This window comes from Colletotrichum spaethianum (assembly GCF_022836535.1).
Source record: "Colletotrichum spaethianum MAFF 239500 DNA, contig09, whole genome shotgun sequence".
In the NCBI taxonomy this organism is placed as follows: Eukaryota; Fungi; Ascomycota; class Sordariomycetes; order Glomerellales; family Glomerellaceae; genus Colletotrichum; species Colletotrichum spaethianum.
In genome coordinates, this window is record NW_026054779.1 from 918,750 (window position 1) to 938,565 (window position 19,816).

The 19,816-nt window shown below is 49.1% G+C and overlaps 8 protein-coding genes across 8 annotated transcripts; 6 read left to right on the plus strand and 2 right to left on the minus strand.

Moving 5' to 3' along the window:
* Positions 1–809: 809 nt before the first annotated feature.
* On the plus strand, positions 810–2,142 carry ColSpa_04452 (cytochrome P450 monooxygenase fus8; the record flags this gene model as incomplete). The annotated part of the gene is made up of 5 exons (XM_049270664.1): positions 810–904; positions 959–1,168; positions 1,276–1,357; positions 1,409–2,031; positions 2,085–2,142. 5 exons carry the CDS (start codon positions 810–812, stop codon positions 2,140–2,142), a joined length of 1,068 nt encoding a protein of 355 aa, XP_049126621.1.
* A 2,748-nt stretch (positions 2,143–4,890) lies between these two features.
* On the minus strand, positions 4,891–5,607 carry ColSpa_04453 (alkylated DNA repair protein alkB 8; the record flags this gene model as incomplete). The annotated part of the gene is made up of 1 exon (XM_049270665.1): positions 4,891–5,607. One exon carries the CDS (start codon positions 5,605–5,607, stop codon positions 4,891–4,893), a length of 717 nt encoding a protein of 238 aa, XP_049126622.1.
* A 1,685-nt stretch (positions 5,608–7,292) lies between these two features.
* ColSpa_04454 (uncharacterized protein) lies at positions 7,293–7,538 on the plus strand (the record flags this gene model as incomplete). The annotated part of the gene is made up of 1 exon (XM_049270666.1): positions 7,293–7,538. One exon carries the CDS (start codon positions 7,293–7,295, stop codon positions 7,536–7,538), a length of 246 nt encoding a protein of 81 aa, XP_049126623.1.
* A 485-nt stretch (positions 7,539–8,023) lies between these two features.
* Positions 8,024–8,948, minus strand: ColSpa_04455 (disulfide-bond oxidoreductase YfcG; the record flags this gene model as incomplete). The annotated part of the gene is made up of 3 exons (XM_049270667.1): positions 8,024–8,468; positions 8,515–8,836; positions 8,888–8,948. 3 exons carry the CDS (start codon positions 8,946–8,948, stop codon positions 8,024–8,026), a joined length of 828 nt encoding a protein of 275 aa, XP_049126624.1.
* Positions 8,949–10,599: 1,651 nt separating this feature from the next.
* Positions 10,600–11,840, plus strand: ColSpa_04456 (hydroxyacid oxidase 1; the record flags this gene model as incomplete). Its single annotated transcript, XM_049270668.1, has 2 exons — positions 10,600–10,754; positions 10,814–11,840. The coding sequence occupies 2 exons, from the start codon at positions 10,600–10,602 to the stop codon at positions 11,838–11,840; spliced, it is 1,182 nt and encodes a 393-aa protein (XP_049126625.1).
* A 2,636-nt stretch (positions 11,841–14,476) lies between these two features.
* ColSpa_04457 (uncharacterized protein) lies at positions 14,477–15,061 on the plus strand (the record flags this gene model as incomplete). The annotated part of the gene is made up of 1 exon (XM_049270669.1): positions 14,477–15,061. The coding sequence occupies one exon, from the start codon at positions 14,477–14,479 to the stop codon at positions 15,059–15,061; it is 585 nt and encodes a 194-aa protein (XP_049126626.1).
* A 278-nt stretch (positions 15,062–15,339) lies between these two features.
* ColSpa_04458 (putative transcriptional regulatory protein) lies at positions 15,340–16,542 on the plus strand (the record flags this gene model as incomplete). The annotated part of the gene is made up of 2 exons (XM_049270670.1): positions 15,340–15,656; positions 15,708–16,542. The coding sequence occupies 2 exons, from the start codon at positions 15,340–15,342 to the stop codon at positions 16,540–16,542; spliced, it is 1,152 nt and encodes a 383-aa protein (XP_049126627.1).
* A 2,700-nt stretch (positions 16,543–19,242) lies between these two features.
* On the plus strand, positions 19,243–19,749 carry ColSpa_04459 (uncharacterized protein; the record flags this gene model as incomplete). Its single annotated transcript, XM_049270671.1, has 1 exon — positions 19,243–19,749. One exon carries the CDS (start codon positions 19,243–19,245, stop codon positions 19,747–19,749), a length of 507 nt encoding a protein of 168 aa, XP_049126628.1.
* Between the last annotated feature and the right edge of the window lie 67 nt (positions 19,750–19,816).

Below are 19,816 nucleotides of genomic sequence, written 5' to 3' on the forward strand. Positions count from 1 at the left end.
TGCTTCCCCTGTTCTTTTCCGCAGGAGTTGCAACCTCCTAGTCATGATGATTGCAGCTGCAAGTTCCAACTCAAAGATGTAAGGCGTGCCCTTACCATCGGATACGACCTCAGAACCTGCATCTTCCCAGGAATTATAGAACGGTCCCCCTGGCACGCCACTGACTACCCTACTATAATAAAGTTTAGAGAGGTTGAAACCATGCATCACATTCAAAGAGCTTCATACAGCTACGGTGCTCCTCTACTGAGTCGTGTGATTGATGACGGCTTCCCACCACAGCCACGACCACAGTTCCGGCCCGGGCTGGCCTGCATGTTGTGCATGTTGCTTAAGAGTCTGGTGTAAGGGTCTTTGAGTGTTCATCTCATTACTTTCGAAGGTACTCTCCCACGAGGTGCGTATCAGTATTAAAATGATCGCTCGCTATTTCAACCCTAGTTTTGCAATCACATTCATTCCCGTTGTCTAAGTGAACTATCATCCTATCATCAGGTCATCGTTCTTTTGTTGATTGGTCTTTGATACAGAGCGGTCCTATCCATAGTCAAAATGGCATCGGCTTACATCCTCGCCGTCTATTTTTTGGTCCTCGCTTTCGCTGGACTTCAACTTAGACAAAAGATAACGGCCTTCAAATCTCCCCTTAAAAAAATCCCCGGGCCTTGGTATGCCCCTTTACAACACTGCACTTGCGATATCTCTTTTCAACCGGTACAATCTGGAAATTGGTGGAGAAAAGCCATGAGCAGTATGGATCCATCATTCGTCTGGGCCCTCGCCAGGTCTGGATTTCCAACAAGGAGGCCATGAAGGAGATTTTGGTGAAGACCGATCTTCCAAAAGTTGCGATGTACGCTGAAATTTCCCGAGACAAGTTCAGTCCGGGTTTGTTCGGCGAAATGTAAGGTTCCTGCCCACGGCAAGTCGAGACACGCCTAATGTGACTTTTCAATAGCCGACCAGAGCCACACAAGCGTCTCAAGCGCTTTTTGTCTCCTGCGTTCACCGTCAGCTACATCGACAACCTTGAAACCTTCTTCAAGACTACTGTCCGCGATCTACTCAATAAGTACCAAACGCAGCTTAACGAGGACCCAGTGCTATTCGCGAAGCAGGGCATTGAGGTCGATCTGATGGACGACCTTCATAATGTTGCTTTGGACATGTAAGCTGAGTTGGCTACTTATCGTTACAACGACGGATTTGCTGACGATGGAATAGCATGGGAGAAAGTTCTTTCGGGAAAGGCTTTGGACAGACCAATCCGGACAGATTGATCGAGGACGGCGTGGATGAGAGGATCTGGAAGTCCATTCCTCGCTCCATCTTCGACGGCCTCAGCAGACGTTATCAGGTATGTCCAACTTCATGAGTCTTATTTTTCATTACTAACCTTTCCCAATAGACTGTTTACATCAAGAAATTTTTCCGATCTCTTGGTATAAGCATCCAATTTGACTGGCCAGCGGAGATGATTACAGCTATCGACGCTGTTGTACAACGACGCAAGCGCACCTCGGAAGTTGAGCGCCAAGACCTCCTCCAACACCTCATTGAAGAGGGCAAGAAGCCCGACACCGGCACCAGCATGTCTGCCCGCGACATTGTCGACCAAATGGCTGAAATACTCCTCGCCGGTTCTGAAACAACTTCGGGTACTATCGGCTGCCTCTTCCTCGAACTTGCTCGTAATCCCGACGTCCGCGCCAAGCTGTTTGCATCCCTGCCCTCAAAGACGTTGAACGACGATGTCGTGACGAGCAAATCTGTCCGCAATGAAACGCAATACGAGTACCTTGAGGCATGTATCAAGGAGAACTTGCGTCTGCATCCCATCGCCTCGGAGATGGGTCGCCGGACAGGAAACCAATGGATCAGTCTGTGCGGCTACGATCTCCCCCCTCATACTGTTGTCTCGGCTTCATATCGTGACTTGCACCGTAACGAAAAGTATTGGCCTCAGGCTGAACGATTCTGGCCAGAAAGGTGGCTTTCCGAAGACAAACGAGATGGCGCTCCCGCGCCCGAGTAAGTTTCCCTAATGTAACACACCATTTGTTCAAAACTAACCAGCGGCGTAGCATGGATGCATACTACCCTTTCTCCGGAGGCAAGCACTCTTGCATTGGTATCAAGTAAGTTGTGCCTTATGGTGATACATCAGAAAAAGTTTAACGTGGCGATAGCTTTGCCTGGGCTGAAATGAGAATGGTTGCTGCCAATCTCCTCCAAAGATTCGACGTTCTCGAAGTTCCTGGTCAAGACATTGACTTCCGGCAATACATCACCATGCAATTTGCGACCGGACACTGGAGGGTCGTACTAAAGCCAAGAAACTAAACAGCCTCATGTTCCACGGTGGTAAAACATTGGTTAAATTACAAAGGTTCAGTATGATTAGCGGCGACTTCAAAGCAGAGTCAAGTGGTTGAAAACAATATTGCCTTTTCCTTCGCACTAGAATGGAACAATAGTTAGAGGACATGAGAAAGCATCGGTTTCTAGCGTAAAATACAATTGAGTTTGGGAGTTGATGACCCCAAAAGAGTACATTAGATACGAGCGGATGTTGAATTGACTAAGCTTACCCAAACACCTGGTTGCAAGTTAGATTGGCTAAACGCGCATTAAGGAATAAACCTAAGTTGATTTTCTTTGCATCCCAGTCGTATCCACTGACTTTCCTTAACTGTAGGAAGGAACTAGTGTATTTTCTAATCTAGTTTTTGCGACCAACAAGATCGCGAGCAGACCCCATGTATGTATGCATGGGCTCCTCCAATGGCCATTTTCCGAATGCCGCATATGCTTTATGATACCGTAGTGGATATGTCAAACAAGGCAATAAGCGAGAAAGACCGGACCAAGTTGCCAGTGTAACAATTCTTTATACAAGCAATGCAGCAAATGAACACGTAGAGTAATGCATGTGGAAAGCTTAAATGCGACGCACAGAATGCGAACATTTTCGCCTGTCTACTTTTTCTCTGTAACGGATCCTGGAGCATGTCATCTTATGCTGCTGTTTCAATACTTCCAGGAAAGCCATGAGCGATCTAGTTTCATAACACAGTAATAGCATCAGAAAGCTTACTTACGCGTGGCTCATGTGGGCTGCCGATACACGAGGTGGACGAATTCGATCGGACAGATAGGCCGACAGGGATCTGGGGGAAGGCGGTAAATCGCCGACTTGGCTATCCTGTGTCCTCCAGCGAGGAAACCCCACTTGGCAAGGAGGACTCGGAAAGCACGGAAATTGCACCTTGTACGAATCGAGCAAAGAAGTAATGCCTTAGTGCGTTATGACCGAACTGGATAGACAAGGACTAAAGAATTGTAATCACAAGACTTAGAGTTTGGGTTCTTGAGCGAATTTTGACTGAAAGACAACTGAGTCATTACCAATGCCGTAGCTTCCGAGTTATCAATGGTTGCTAGAGGCCGTGACCGAATCCGCTTCAAAGAAGATGCGATGCTCCGATTGATGGAACAACTACTGGTCAAGGGACTGGGATGGAGAATACGCCCGGCCAAGCAGCTTGTTTCCCTTAAGTGCTGTTTGTGATTACTGAGGACGCTCACGATGAAGTGTTCTGACTCAAAAGGCTGGAGGTTACATGATTTGATTACGACGCATCGGCACCATACTCATTTCAGTCTTGTACACCGAGAAGCCGGTCTATGCCGTCCTAGTTTGAGGAACCTGTCTAAAGACAATTCAACGCGATGTCAACTTGTCATCATCGGAAGGCGTAACCAACACTACTACAGGGGTACAATGTTTGATGTTGAAATTACTACCCCGCACACCGGTCCTGGTCAGGCCGTCATAGTTCGATTTGTGATCTTGTCAAACTAGATTTGCAAAAAAGCGCAATTGTCTCAAAAGGTATCAGAGACCTTGGTCTAAACAAACTCATTGGATTTTCAGCTCAACTAGTAATATTTCTCATTCGATTACAAGATATTATTATCAATAGATAAACGTCACCTGTCATATCTTAGCTCGCGTGACCGCGTGAGTCTGATCAAAAAGCTCTGAAATGTGTAAAGATGTGTTTTGATTCTTGTCGGTCAAAACCTTTGATTCATACGAGCATGTTTCGACAAATCCCGTCGTTCGCCTGGGTAAATCTGAATTTATCAGCAGCGATTCGCTCCGCTCAACTATCAAATGACAAGGCCATCGGGGCTCTCGATATTTTTTCCGCGTCATTTCTTCTACCTGCCTGCTAAGTATATACGCCAATAGATAACTCCCAAAAGGCAACAGAATGCAAAAAGTTGTCAAAGGAAAAGCGCCAAAGGGGGGAGGGTTGAATCGAAGCGCAAATGCCTTTTCCCCCTCACTCAACGCAAGGTAAATCTGGACTCATACCCTAACTTCAAAACAATTTTCTTGGATCAAATGGACAAAAAAGACCATTCATCTAGCAGAAGAGGAGACTTTGATGAAGAATGATGTGGCTTTGTTGTATTCATATTGTGCACTTTACTCCTCCCGGACAGAAAATGAAAGCGACAAATCTTGGCTATGAACTTCTCTATTAATCGACCATAGTAGAGAGTGCTTAAAAAGTCATCAAAACTCGATATTACTTGACACATGATACTCTGTAATAAGTTTATATTTGGATCATGCTGTTCGACCAGAACAACACAAGTTAACTGAATAAGAGCTTGGTTGAAAATCTTTGACTAGGTGGGTGCAAAGCACAACATCTATGAAGTTCTGTCTGAGTAGTTTCCCAGCCGAGTCTTTGTGCTTCGCGGAAAGGATGGAGTTTGGGATGCTTTGATATCCGGCAGAGCACGAGACGTGAGCGTCACGTACTTCCCTCTGGTTAGGATCATCTTGCTCCATATGAAGAAATGTTGAAAAGGTCATGTCGTCGTCTCCTCGGCCTTCAGATCTGCTCCTTTTGTCGTATTTTCACCGTCCCCCTTCTTCCACCGGTATTCCTTCTCGATCCCTAGTCTCCTTTGCGCCGTGTCGCACAACTTCGCGTCCCCACATTCGCAAACCGCCGGCTCCCTGACCCATCGATACGTGATACTCCACCGATCACCTCTCTTACGGACCGTGCCGTCTGGTAAGGTATCTGTCTTGCGCTTCCTAATACCGTGCTTCCAGTGGAGTCTCGCGTCACCCGACATTTGCAGCATACTCTTCGGCGTAAGGTCAACTTCCACCATATCTCCATCCTCGCCCTCGCCCATCGCAGGTCGCACGAACTGCATCATGACTGGTGAGCCTAGAGATAGCGCATACAACTGGTCATACGCCGAATGTGTGTCGACGTGTGGCGGTATGCCAGCCCCAGGAGGGTAGTGCTGGAGGCAGACCTGGTCTGGCGGCCTGTGCTCCCTCGTAGGGATTAGAGGTATCAACCAATCCGGAAACGGCGTGAATGGAATATTCGGGTCTACCCCGAACGTCTTGTAATCGAAGGTGTAGCCGTAGTGCAGCGACAGCCGGCCGGAACGATCCGGCCACGTGAGGTCGTGCCGGAAAATGTGGATTAGCCTCTCTTCATGCTCGGCAGTAATGAAGTCGTCTTGCCAGAAGAGACCAGTAGGTTGGATAGGAAGTTCCTCCATTGTTATGTTGCATGGATTGTGGCTGCTGGTGCAGGTGCAATAACTCGAAGATGTGGTATAGAGAAACTTGGCGCGATATGTCAAATTTGAGGTTGACACGAACAAAAGTCGTCTGGTGTGGTACCAAAAAGGTCAATGTTTGGTAGGGCCACAGGTCTAGCGTAAATAAAGTGGGGCATACATTAGCAAGGGGCGAGCTGAATTTAGCATTAACCTTTCACAACTCATCGGGATTACACAATCAGCCGGATGTCCCATTTGACCGCATACTCACGTCAGATGTGCGGTTAAGCCAACTACATGTCTTATTCGACAATTGCAGAGAAATATATACCTGATCAAGTGCCTAAGGATTGTCGTCTTCAAATGTCGTGTTCGGAGAAAAGGTGGGGGTGTAAGTGGGCAGGGCCCTGGATGTGAGTCTGCAGTTGATGAGCCCATGTGAGTTCGAATTTCGGCACCCCAAGCCTGGAAGCTACGAGAATGTTTCCTTGGGTTTGACAGCAGAGTTGTTATCACAAGAACAAGTATTTAGTCTCGAGTCTTTCAATTTATCATGTGGCATCAGCTTTGAAGTCCGATGTGGTAGTTAGACGCCGTTATGTTGCAGCCCAAATTAGACAACACTTGTTGCAGACCACGATTGCATTCAGTGTATTCTCTCTGTACGTTGTGGACATGTCTAGGATAGCGACCCAAGTGACAATTGGCAATCCACCGATATCACCATAAGATCAAATTTAGCAACCAGATTTCACACTCATCAAGTAGAGAAGCTTCCTGCACCGAACATAGATCCCAAACTTCCAGCATTTCGCTCAGCAAGGATTCAGCGATGCAACCTGTGGGGTGTGCACCATCTTCCGATGAACAGTACCCAGAGAGGCCTATCAGTGGAAATAGCATTACGTCAGCGAATAAAAATGCCGAATAATTATAACCCACATTTCGCACAAATAGAAACCCCTCATCACCTTACCTATTCTTCACCAGCCAACTATCAGACCTATATCCAATGCACATCAAATAACGCCATCTCATGCAGACGCCTTATTCTTGCCGTTATGGGCAATTACACTGAAACTGAGGTCCAGAAGGCCCTTGAGGATGTTGCTGATGGGAGTAGTCTGCGTCAGGCAGCACTCAAGTGGGCAGTCCCTGCTTCAACCTTGCGGTGTCGGCTGAAAGGCGCTCAATCAAGGGACGTCGCCTTTAATGATCTGCAGAAGTTGTCTCAAAGCCAGGAAAGCAGACTTGTCGAATGGGTCCGTAATCAGGATGCGAGAGGCTCTGCGCCAACCTATCAGCAAATCAAAGAGGAGGCTGAGCGTATCCTACAGGAGCAGTCTGGTGACCCCCAAGTACTTGGGAGGAAGTGGATGCTGCGCTTTCTGAGAAGGAACCCATCCATTAAGGCCCCGAGAAGACGACGAATCAATTCCAGAAATGCCAATGGAGCTTCAGCCGAAGTTGCAAACGCAGATAGGAGCTGCAGAGGGCAGTCTGATGGCAACCGAGGGAGCCAGCAATGGGAATCTGCTGCATCTATCGTACCATGGTTCACACCGCGGAAGCCCGCTGAACTTCGGGAGCAACTCAGACTATTCAACAAGCTTGGAGAGGATGCAAAGGATGTTAACACACAACGATTGTTGTTTAGAAAAATCCTAAAGGGTTTTCAAGAAATGGAGCAGCGCCTGGCAACTCTGCAGCAGGAGGCTGAGGCACTGAAGTCGCAGTTGGATGGCCAGCGTAGGGTAAAAAGAAAGACTGTCCAGATGGACCCTATCAAGAAGTCCGCCAACATCAAGAACATCCGACGGGCGCGAAATGAGGCCAGCGAAGTTGAACTTAATACAGATGAATCTAGTGGCTCTGAATTACCTAGTGATTCAGAAAGCTGCATTGTAGTTGGTGGGGTGCAGGATTGATATATTGTAATTGATAGTTGTATAATTCATATTAGCGATGGCCACTCGGTGGTGGCGTGTGAAAAGTATGGTAGCCGGGTTATATCTCGGTGAATTTAGGCTGAGATCGTCCGAAAACCAAGGTTAATTAATGAGCAGCCAGAACCTGTGAAATGTAAGCGGTGTGTCCAGTCGATTTTAATCCGATACATCGTCTGCTCAAAGAAAGACTGGGAAAAGAATTAGTAAAGCAGGTTTCGATAGGCATAAATCATGGTGACTACATCTCAATATTTCGAGAAACTGGACAACTGTCAAAATATTTTGAGCATATCTTGATTGCTCTAAACACCTCCGCGATGGATGTTTGCGACTGACCACTCCAAGCAGCGCCATTGCAAGTTACCAGGATAACGTCCAATCATTTGATGACTGTTTCTCTATACCAGGCACCTCTGTTGTACTGGCCTCGATTGCTAGCAAACGATCCAACATAAACTCATCATTCATGGCGATGTGTAAACATAACCGTAGGCCTTCTTGGCTTCATCAATCTGCTTCTTGACCTCGACCTCCTTCTCAGCAAACTCTTTCTCATCCTGCAATCGCTTCTCAATGTTGGCAACAGACATTGAGGGAGGCGACGGGATCTTAATACCTCGTTGGACTGCAGGCCTCTCCAGACATCGTTCCAACCACGCCTTGACGGACGGAAACTGATTGATATCAATACCAGCCATGGGGGCACTTTGGACCCAACCAATCATCGAGATGTCCGCAATGCTGTACCGGCCACGGTTGGGTCCGACGACGAAATCCCGCTCGGCAAGATGTGTGTTGAGAACGCCGAACAATCGCTCAGTCTCGCCGACGTAGCGCTGGGTGGGATAGGGGATCCTCTCCTTGGCAAATCTGACAAAGTGGTTGGCTTGGCCTTGCCTAGCAGGAACCCTATCATTAGCATCATTGCCAGTCTAATACGATGGGGTGATCTTACATGGGGCCCAGGCCGCCATGCTGCCAGCCAATCCAAGATTCAGCCCTGGTGTAGTCGTTATCCGAGAGAGCAAATGAGAATTTGTGCTCAGTATCGTACTTGCGGGTGAGATAGCTCAAAATCGCGCTGCCCTCAAAGACAGCAAGTTGCTCATTATCATGGTCAACAATGACCGGAATCCTGCCATTGGGATTGAGTGTGGTGAACCAAGGCTCCTTTTGGATGTTCTGCATGATGTTGATGCTCTGGACCACAAACGGGAGTCCGTAGGCCTCCTTCAGCTCTTCCAGAATGATGCTAGCCTTGTAGCCATTGGGGGTTCCTATAAGGGATTAGCAAAGCAAAGGCGAAATGTGCTGCCTTTGTGGCCTACCGAATGTCAGAAGCTCAATGCCCTTCTTGGCAATAAGACCTGTGGGACGCGCTGCAGCCATTGCGTTTGGTCTGATGATACTAATTAGGTGGTTGTTAGACAACAATTTGTTGCTTGGTAGCCTTGTTTCCTTGAATGGGCTATGCAGTTTGTCTGGTGCCCTTATATGTGATAGAAAGGTCCAATGTTGCGATGTCAACGCGGAATGTTGCAAGAGGCACGCTGGTTGCTAGAAGGTTACTGATTTCTAAGCTGCAATGGCTGACAAATATTGTCCACTGACAGCTCTATGACGAAACAACGACCAGCCAGGGATTTACCGGGTTTTAGTGTCTACGTGTCACGCGAAGTTGGTTGCCTTTCAGCGACAAGAGCCTAGCTTACACCATCATATTCCAAGGCACGCGGGTGACTAGGTGACTTTCAAATTCGCCAAATTTCCCCAGGTATTTCATGCTCTTGACCTTAGGTTGATGCCAATTGGGTAGCTCCAAAGACGGAGCATAAGTCGCTGGAAACGCGATCGACTTTTATTGTACACTTCTCTGAAGAACAGCCTCTGTTCAAACGGTTAGAATCGGGCAGGGTACTTGGATCTGGTCATTTCCAAATAACCGTTGGAAACAGGACTTCGATGTGGCCACGGGCGTCAACAGGAAGCGCGATGTCGTGCACTGACGCCGTCGGAGTTCGAGATCTACAACCGCCTTGCGGTGACGATGGAGAAGTTTGTTAGTACACAATGCCTTTTAATCATCTTCAAGAATACGTTAGTAGGCTGTTTCTAAATTGGATCGCAGTACGGCTATTTCCGACGAACCTGGAAGCGCCTCTATCGCGCGTGCATGTCGCCTGATGATGCGTCCAAATTAACTGACGACCAGATCATCAGAGAAGGTCTCTTCCTCTCTTATCGTCTGATGAACCATCACAATATCGAAAAAAGAGCCTTGTTTCCTCTTCTAGCTCGTAAAATGCCAGAGTTTCAGGGGGACGGCGTTTTGTTATCGGAACAGCACCGCCAGATACATCGCGGACTTGAAGAATTCAAGCGGTACCTGGAAAGTTGTCGCGCGCGCAAGAGCCAGTTGGAGATGCAAGTCCTCAATAGCAAAATGGATTCGTGGGGAGATGTGCTCCTCTTACATCTAGACCAGGAGGTCGAGATACTGGGAGCTGAAAACATGCAGAAATATTGGACGCCAGAGGAGATGCTGGAAATGCCTATCTAAGGTATGCCGAACGTCGGGTCATATTCCGCCCACCTTTCTCAACTCTAGCGTCCTGAAAAGGCAAAAATCCCCGACAATAGCTTCGACACCCCACATTAACCGCCGTGGCTCAGCAGGGAAAGCTCCATGACAAGCCAGGGCTGATTCGCCAATATTGTTGAATATGACGTTCAACAAGGCTCCAATGCGATCGCGTCCAGGGCAAAGGTTTCCTTCCGGTCAGTTTCCGTATTGATCCCGTCTTACGGCACAAAGTGCACCCTTCTAATTTTGGGCAGCTTGCAGCGGTTCGCAAGACCGGGGCGGATACCGAGTATGCACCGAGTGACGCGATGTGTCGGAGCCCCGAGATCGGACAGCCACTTCCGTTGAGTAAATAAACCTGCAACTTTTCTTCAATGCTCTAAACTTCGCGATGGTGATGATTCCAACCAGAGTCACGACGACGAGGATTTGATACCCCACAAACTTGTTTGCATCATGACTGTCATTAAAGAAGCTCACCCCGAACCGGTGAACGTTGCCGACGTCCACAAGATCGCAAAGAAGAAGCTCGCTAAGCCAGTGTGGGATTACTACCAAACCGGTGCCGACGACGAGTACACGCTTGAGCGCAACCACGCAGCCTATAACGAGTGAGATGATCCCGGATTGGACCCTCATGCGGCAAACTAACCGGCCGTCCGACATCTAGTATTCTTCTGCGACCTCAAATGCTTCGCAACGTAAGAAGCATCGATACCACCACAACAATCTTCGGGAAACGGTATGATATCCCAATTGCGATCGCCCCAAGCGCATACCAGAAGCTCGTTGGCGGCGAAGGCGAACTCGACGTCGCCCGCGCCGCCTTCAACCTCGGAACCAATCTCACCCTCTCCACTAATGCAACAACATCCCTCGAGGACGTCGAAAAGGCAATCCCTCAGCGCAGTCCCGAGTATCCCCGACCATGGTTTCAGCTCTACTTCCTCGGAAACCGAGACCTCACAGCGAAATTGATTCAGCGAGCCGAGAAGGCAGGCTACGAAGCACTCGTGCTGACTGTCGACACCGTGATCTTGGGAAACCGTCTCCAGGAAAGAAGAACGCCGCTGGAGCTCCCGCCGGGGATCGCTATGGCCAACGTTGAGTCGAGCAAGTCTGGCGCCATATCCACAGCGGGTCTCCTCCTGCGGGCGAAGACGGCGGCCGAGTACAAGAAGATCCAAGACGAAAACCGAGACCATCTCGTCGACTCAAGCCTTGAGTGGAACGAGGTCATTCCATGGCTCCGGTCACAGACTAAGATGAAGATCATTCTGAAAGGGATATTGACCGCGGAGGATGCTCAAAGGTCTATTGAGGCTGGTGTAGACGCCATCGTCGTGTCTAACCATGGAGGTCGCCAACTCGACGGTGTACCGTCAACAATCGAGGCATTACCTGAAATTGTGGATGTCGTGAAGGGCAGGATCCCGGTAATCGTTGATGGTGGCATCACTCGCGGAACTGATGTCTTCAAGGCACTTGCACTCGGTGCTGATCTGTGTCTTATCGGAAGAACGGCCTTGTGGGGACTTGCATGGGATGGACAGAAGGGTGTTGAGGGAGTACTCAACATCCTCGAGAGAGAGTTAGCAAGAACAATGGCTTTGATGGGCGTGGCGAAGCTGAAGGACATCTCGAGAGGATTGCTTGGGCGGGCTAAGCAGAACGGATTTGGCGTTGCGAAGCTGTAAATCTCGAGATGGTGAACTTTGTGATCAATGGGCGTTTTGGCCTGCAACCAGGTTTGACATCGGTCCCTTCGTAGACACTAGGTAGACTTTGACAAGTGTTTTGTATAGATACGTTGCACTGAATCTTGTTTGCCTACGGTCGCCGATGACTGAATTGTTTCCCTCTTCGGGCCGTACAGTTTAATGTACCGCTCTCCAAGCCGCTTGAGTATGACGAGCGGTCAGCTTGTAGCTTCTTGTGACTGACTGCATAACAATTAAAGCTTCTTCCAGACAGGAAATTGGTCTATCACAAAACATGTCAAAACGGGTTTCTCTTCCATTGCCGCAATGCTAAGCAACAAATGTCCCCAATCCAAGGTGTCCATATCTTACTACAGATGGTTGATAATTCTTTCCAAACAATACGTGGGGATGACAACCTCATTTGAGGTACGCGCTTTGTATCGAATGCAACATTTGTAGGCGGGTCTATAGGGCGGTAGCGAGGGCACCAACAAGTAATGGACTCTCCATGGGTGGACATCAGCGAACCCGGGGTGCAATCTCATGGATCAGGGACCTCTCACAATGTATCAGGTCCATCAACAGGTCGTTCTTATTTCCTCTGTCTAGTTTCAGGCATAGTTATACCTCAATGAGCAGTGGCACGACTAAATTTATCATCACAACGGTACAGAAGTTCTTGAACTTTGAAGCGCAAAAGGGGTCAATGAAACTGATGAAAAGGACACAGGCTCCGTGAAGAATATGGTACGCCGTCCTGCAGAGAGCATCTTCAGTTAAACCTTTGAAATTGAGTTTGCTAAAGTTAGCAACGCCTCCATTGATATTGTCGCTCAGCAGAGGGTAGAAGGACAGAAGCTAGCCCTGAAAGCCCTTTGATAGTCCATTGAATCGGATGAGCCCAGTCTTCTGGCTGGAGATGCCGATCTTGTTGTTTTAGCTGCGCGCAATGAGTAGCCCTCTCTGCTTGACAGCGCATCACTCGCCGTCATGATGTTGGGCAGATCGAAGAAGAGAATGATACTCATACGATAGCCAGGCCACCGCAAATCGAAAAGCTGATCCTCAAGCATCCAATCCATCGGCCCGGCCAACACCATAAAATAATATACCTCTGATCATAGAGCTGAACCTGTCCAGGCAGTAGAGAGTTCGCGCTCGCGTGCGCGCTTCTTTTCGGGTTTACCGCATGCTGATAATCATCACGAAGTCCCCCCTGGGAGACAAGGAAGACACTAACGACCGTGCCAAATGCTGAGCGAGAACACTGGCCGGCCACTCTTTGACAGGGTAAGCGAAGCAGAAGATGCAGGCAAGCCATGAGCACTGGCTCTACATAGTGCTGACTGTCTCGGAGAGATCGAAGACGGTACCATAACTCAGTGCCTGCTTATCGATATACTGCAACAGGTATGTTCCGTAGTTTCTAATGTGCTTCTTCATCTTCGAGAAGCCTGTACATATGAACATGGGAAATATCGGTTTGTTGCAAGAGTGTCTTGGCCTCGTCAGAAAGCTTGGCTTGAGCGGCCTTGAGATTCTCACCGGCACAGCCAGGACAGGAAGGCTGCTTCTCCCTAATTCCAGGGCCTCAGATCTGGGTTGCTCTGCGTTCATAGACATCTCTCAACAGCCATTGCGGAGTGCGGGGAAGTGGTCAAGGCGGGTCGATCCTCAGAACATGGAATTGAACACGCGTTGGGCGAAGTGGACACGATTAGTACAATCAAAGAAATTGTAACATTATGGCATGAGGGCTTCTGGTGTTGAGCTACGTTGACGAGCACGAGAATGATGAGCTTGGGCAAGGGCGAGTTATCTACACTTTTCCAGTGCGGAAACCCCCTGGTCGTGGAGGGCGTTATAAGTTTATTGTCATTGCAACGGGTAAAATATGTCCGACCTTCACTTTGGCTTCACACAACATGCTGCTGCTACCCCAACCCGATTAGTATTCAGCTAATAGCGGGTTTTCTTTTGTTAAGACGGCGGCCTGCTTCCGACAGCATAGACTGCAGATAACATATCGGATGGTCTCCTTCAGCCAATACAATGTCATATCCTGGTAGCAGGCTCCATCGGCTGATAAGGGTCCCAGAATTGAGGTAGCTTCCCCGCGCCGAGATGGGGCACAGGCAACGTTGGGTTGATTGCCATGGAGAACAAGTGGAGTTGCCGTGGGCACTGTGCGTTTACTGCAGTGTCGGGAAAGCCAATGAACCCGGGAAATAGAATTGAACGCCGAAGCTGTTGCAACAATCGAGTGGAGCCGTCTCGGTGAACCTCCGCCTTATCAGCTTGCGCGTTGACTAACAGGTTATCAACGCTAGCGTCGTCTGATCGGGATTTAGACATGATAGTAGTTGTGGACCTTTCCGCGGGGAAATATCAAAGACTCAACTCCCATTCAACTTCGCCGGGTCATCAGCCGATTAACGGACTCCGCAAACCACGAGCCAACGTCGAACAGGCAGATGAACGCCAAACGCGAGAACAAAGCCATGTCAGCGGTAGCAGATCAACCCACGCCCCGGCCGTACAGGTCTCATCTTCGCCCGGCCTGCTTGCAGTGCCGAAGACGCAAGTCAAGGTGCCAGCAACAAGAAGGAATCACCTCATCAACTTGTCAGATGTGCCATGTCTACGGCACGGACTGCGAGTTTCCACCATCGCCTCGAAGCGCCGGCCGTGCACCGCTCAACCCCGGAAAAGTTCAGAAATCCTACCGCGCCCCGCAGTCCAACACGCCCTGTCGACGTGAACCTCTTGCGCCATCCAAGGTGCATGCATCCCAGGGCGGTATACGGACCTCCTCGTCTCCACCGATGAGCACTACGTCTAGTTCGGGCCCCAAAGCTGTGCTCGATCCGCATAACACTCACTTGATGCTGGCACTCGACAGTCCCGAGGACGAGGACAACTCTCACATCATTGGTCCAGCGGTCACGAATGACACGCAAGTCCTAGCGGACTACCTCAGTTCCGAGCCCAGTATCCACGAGCGGATGATTCGAGTGGTCAAGCCCAGACCAGGCGTTCAGACGGGCCAGATGCCCAGTTCCACGGTGTTGGGTGGCGTGCGGAAGCCTGTTATTTTCACAGCAGTCCGAAAACGTCCATTTGGTCTTTCGCCGAGGCAGACAGCGCCGTTGCAGAAGTATCAAATTGTGGAGAAGATGTTAGAGCCATGGATATCAGCGTTGATAGATCTGTAAGTTCCATTGACCCATGTTACTTTGACCTGAGTAAAACTACGCTCAGCTCTTCAATGTCCGCTCGAGTTTTGTGGTATCCGACAATCACGACTCTAGGAATCATGGAGTCTAAGTGGATACCTTGCCATGAAGGCGTGACTGACCAGAAGATGCACAGATACTTTCAGAAAGTCAACATCTGCTTTCCTCTCCTGGACGAAGTCTCGTTCAAACACCAGTTCAATACTGCGAGAGATAGGATATCACCAGCATTGCTGTCTGTCTTATACGCACACTCCATGATCTTCTGGAAGAACAGTCCAGACTTGCCCTCACAATATTTCCCCGATTCTCGATTCATTTGGAACCAGGCAACCGAAACGTTGTTTTCAGAACTCCACATATCACCAGGGATATCCACCATCATCGCAATCATCCTCAACGTCGGTGGCAGACCAACAACATCGATGATCATGAATGAGATTCAGTTGGGAGCTGCTGTATCGCTCGCACAGTCATTGGGTCTTAACCGAGATCCTGTAGACTGGAATATCTCTATGCCGGAGAAGTGTCTGCGAATGAAGATTTGGTGGGCACTTATTGTTCATGATAAATGGTGAGGGAAATCGGTAGCTTGCTGTATAAATGTGACTGACAACGTACTCAGGTTAAGCCTTGCATATGGCACGCCGCCACAAATAAAGCGATATCAGTACGACGTGCCGGATCCGTCGCTGGAGTATCTTACCACCAAAGATGCTACAAACGCTCAGATCCAAGCCGCCTCGGTGTTCATGGCCCTTGTCACACTGACAGGTGTTCTCGACAAGTTTCTGGACCATGTTTATGACCTAAACCAAGATCGTGACCAGGATAGCGGCCAGACTTCCCTTGACTTGGAGCTAAGCCTTGGGCAGTGGGAAGACTCGTTAAGCGATGATGTCAGAAGAATCATCACCCGCGGGAATAATCTGCACATCCCCGGTGCCGCAAACCTGCGGCTGGCGTATCTCTCAACCAAGTTGCTGCGTAGAAGGATCGAGCTCGATATCGAAAAGCAAGAAGATACGGTGCCCGGAGACTCGTTGACGAACCGTTACATTCAGGTCCGCCGGGCAGCCGAGGAAATCGTCCTCCTCGTGCAGGAACTGGGGGAAACCCACCTGAATGACTTTTGGCTACCAGTCAGTGCTTTTGCCTTCACGTCAGCCATTACATTTCTGCTGCGCTGTGCCCTTGAAACGGAGAACACAGCTGGCGGCTTGGCTCAAAGCGCATCCCTCAAGTTGGCAAAGAACCTGATCGATTCTTTGCAATCTCATCAACAAAACTCTGGATGGGATCTGGGCGATCTCTGTTTGGCTCAGTATGCCGAGGTTGTTGAAAGACTGTTGACTGCGGATAGTCCGTCTGCGACCGTGCCTGAGTTCCAGCAGTTAATGATGTCGTCGGAGGTTCCGATTATTGATGAGCTTTTCCCCAATCTCTGGGATATGTTTTGATGAAAATAGGATATGACTTATGTGGCCATGTAATGTAAAAAAACATAGTTTCACGGTTAATGATTGTTTAGGAGCAACCAAAGTTGCCCACTACATGTGATCCATTGCTTGATGCCGAGGTGTTTCTATGTTGCACGCAAGGGTGCACAAGCCTGGCACAGTCTCAGAACAAACTGTCAAGCCACCATGATAATCGATAAGCAACGTTTCCATCACTGAAATCTTGGAGCCTTTCTGTCCTAATACTTTTCTGTTTATTTCCACTAAAATCTGCATACTTTCTTTGCTCAAGACTTGTAGTTTACGAATGAGCTGTACCAACCGCATTCGCTATCTCGTTATTAGTTCCACTGCCGGAGACCATCGTTTTTGCCGTTCCCTTGGCTCTCTTGACCGCAAACGGTACCCACAGAACCGTTACTAGACTTGCTTTCCATATTGTCAACATTGGCGTGAATGGTAAACGAGGTGGCCTACACAGGCGTGATACCTTTGTCCTCAACTGCCTACGGCGAGATGGATCTGAACCCGGTATCATGCGGGCTGGTAGCCTACCTGTTGCCGTTATTGGCTCCATAGAGAGCAGTCCTGCGAGGAGCCCAGCCAAGCAGCTAGTAGATTCGCTCCCGCAGATTGCAGTCTGGTGTACCGGATAAGTGTATGTGTAGTGATCGTAAGCGGCTCCGCTAGCTTATACCAAGAGGTTGACTGTCCACATGCTTATGCGCTGACTGGTCCAATGATCGCCCAGAAAATTTGCTGCAGGCAAGAACAAGCCAAAAGCCCATTGCCAGCTTATTCCCTTTCGCTTATTGTCGACATCTTGACTGGGTTGTATCCGTTCAGTCAAGACACTTGTAACAGCATGATTGGCGGCCACACTGAGCTTCCGCTCTAAGGGAAGCAACATGGTATCATCATAGCGGTAGGCTGAGACATGGCCGTTAGAAAGAGTGTGCGATTAGGCAAGCCAGGGATGCTGATGAGGTTTGCCGACATGGATGCACTGTCCCCCCACGCTTTTTTGGCAGCGTTGGACCTCGCCGCGGGAAACTCGACACAATGACATTCCGACCTGCCTGAGCAGTGAGACACCCAAACTGTTCTGTCGAGACAAAAACAACAGAAAAAAATTAGTTTAGGTAATTCCTTCGTGGCAAACTATTCCTGAGATCAACACGATTGAGCTAAGCAAAGGACACGGTAACGTCCGTTTCCTCCTTGTCTTGCCGACCATTGGAGGCAGTTCGATAGTAAATTTGAGGAGTTTATACGTCTAACTACGGCCAACAAAGAAGGCGAACCCACGTTGCTGCTCAATTGGATATCGGATTCTGACAATATTTTGCCCGTGAGCCAATTCCCCCGCCCCCCCTTCCTTTTTTCTTCTTCTTCTTTTGTAGCTAGGGGTTCCCATTATCAACAACATAGCAGTTTTCGGTAGACGCCAACTTCCCAGATTCCGCGATTTTTCTATTTTTATTTGGTGACCATGGTCGTTCTGAGCTTAAAGTCATTCAACCTAATCAGCTCACTTTATTCCCCCCTTCACGCTCGCTGAGAAGTCTACGCGTCTTTACTTAATGGTTACGCCGCCCTTCCTGCGAAAGACTTGACGTTATAACGTGTGCGAGAACCCGTTTCACTCTCTTAACCGCTATGAAACTGATCTTATTTCTATGTATATGAACAATGAACCACGTTGAATCTCACATTGTCGGTGGTAGCTTGCGAGGCTCCAGTAGTGGCACGACTTACAGGAATGAACGTCAAACAGGCTTCGCCTCCTCGTGACGCATCAATATTCTATTGAATCTCCCTTCCATTCAGCATCTCACAAAACGCGCGATTCTCCTGTAGAATTAAAAGGGGCATCCTTTTGGCAGGGACGTGAGGACAGGGGGTTTCAGTAGAATTCTTGCCGCAATTCAACCCCTTGCTCGTCTCTTTCGGGTATAGTGATCCTTTTCAGCTTTCAGTCGTACGATATGAACCAGTCCAGCAAAGCTACCCAGGGAGACTCAGGGTGACTGACAGAGCAGATATGAAAACAAAGCATAAGAAAAAGAAACTCACTTCATACCGCAGCCTTGCACCAGCCTGCCTGATTGCAACCATCCGTCACATGAATTTCTGAGAAAACATTTCTGTTCATATCCCTTGTTTCGCGGAGCGGCGGGACGCTGGTAGCCGGTGTAACGGTAGCCCGGCGCGGGACGCAAATGTTGCTACGCGGGCCTAGCATGTTTCAATCAGTCAAGATGTTGCACTGGTAGTTGGCAGATCAAATTCTCGGTTTCCGCCCCGGGCTGGAGTGTAAGTGTCGGGTCAGACTCCCTCAGGCTTGTGAATGACACGGCTAGTCCAAAAAAACAAGTTTGCTCTCTTTCAGTTCCAGCTACAGGCTGTTTCAAAGTCGAACACATTCTCTATGCTCGTTCAGCAAACCATCAGGAGGACTCTGTAGATCTTAGCGGCCCCGTCGGTAGCCAACGCAAGCCACATGATCCCATTACATGAGGTGGATGCTGTTGGCTTCTTCCGATGCAATAGGTGATACATTGAACGAAGCATAGACAAGTATATAAATGTAATTTCGAGACGCCGTTCCCTTCAACTTCATCCTCACTCAGCATCCCATTCATCACTCACTTCCCACTTCGATTCAGATTCATTCTTTGAAACTAGAACTCTTCAAACATGCGCGTTTCTTCCCTCGTCGCAGCCCTGGCCTCGGCCACCACAGTCTACGCCGCTTGCGCAGCCGATAACTGCTACAGAAACGTCAAGGGGCAAGAGATAGGCAGCGCCTTCTGTGCTACATTCACCACCGACATCGTCACCGAAACATCTGGTATTCCCGCTGGGATCTCGACATCCTGTGGTGTGTCGCGCCTTTCCAGTGCCTGCTCCTGCGTCTACCCCTCCACCACCTATCCCTCCGCCACCACAGGCCCGGGTTGCTTTCAGAATGTCACCGTCAGCACGAAGACGCTACCTGCAAGCACAGTCATTATTACCGCCAGCGCAGAAACGGTGACGCTTCCGCGGGCTACGATAACTCTTGGCTTCGCCAATTCGACGGTTACCGTCTTCTCCACAGTTACCATCACCGATCCCCCCACCTTCCCAACGAGTATCACCACTATCCCAGCAGCCAATTCTACATTCACCAGAACGAACTCTACAATCACCACAACCTTTTAGCTGCCGCTCAATGCCGGGAGAGGCCAAGGCCTACACCAGCCACTATTCAAGCCGCGACGCGTCGCTC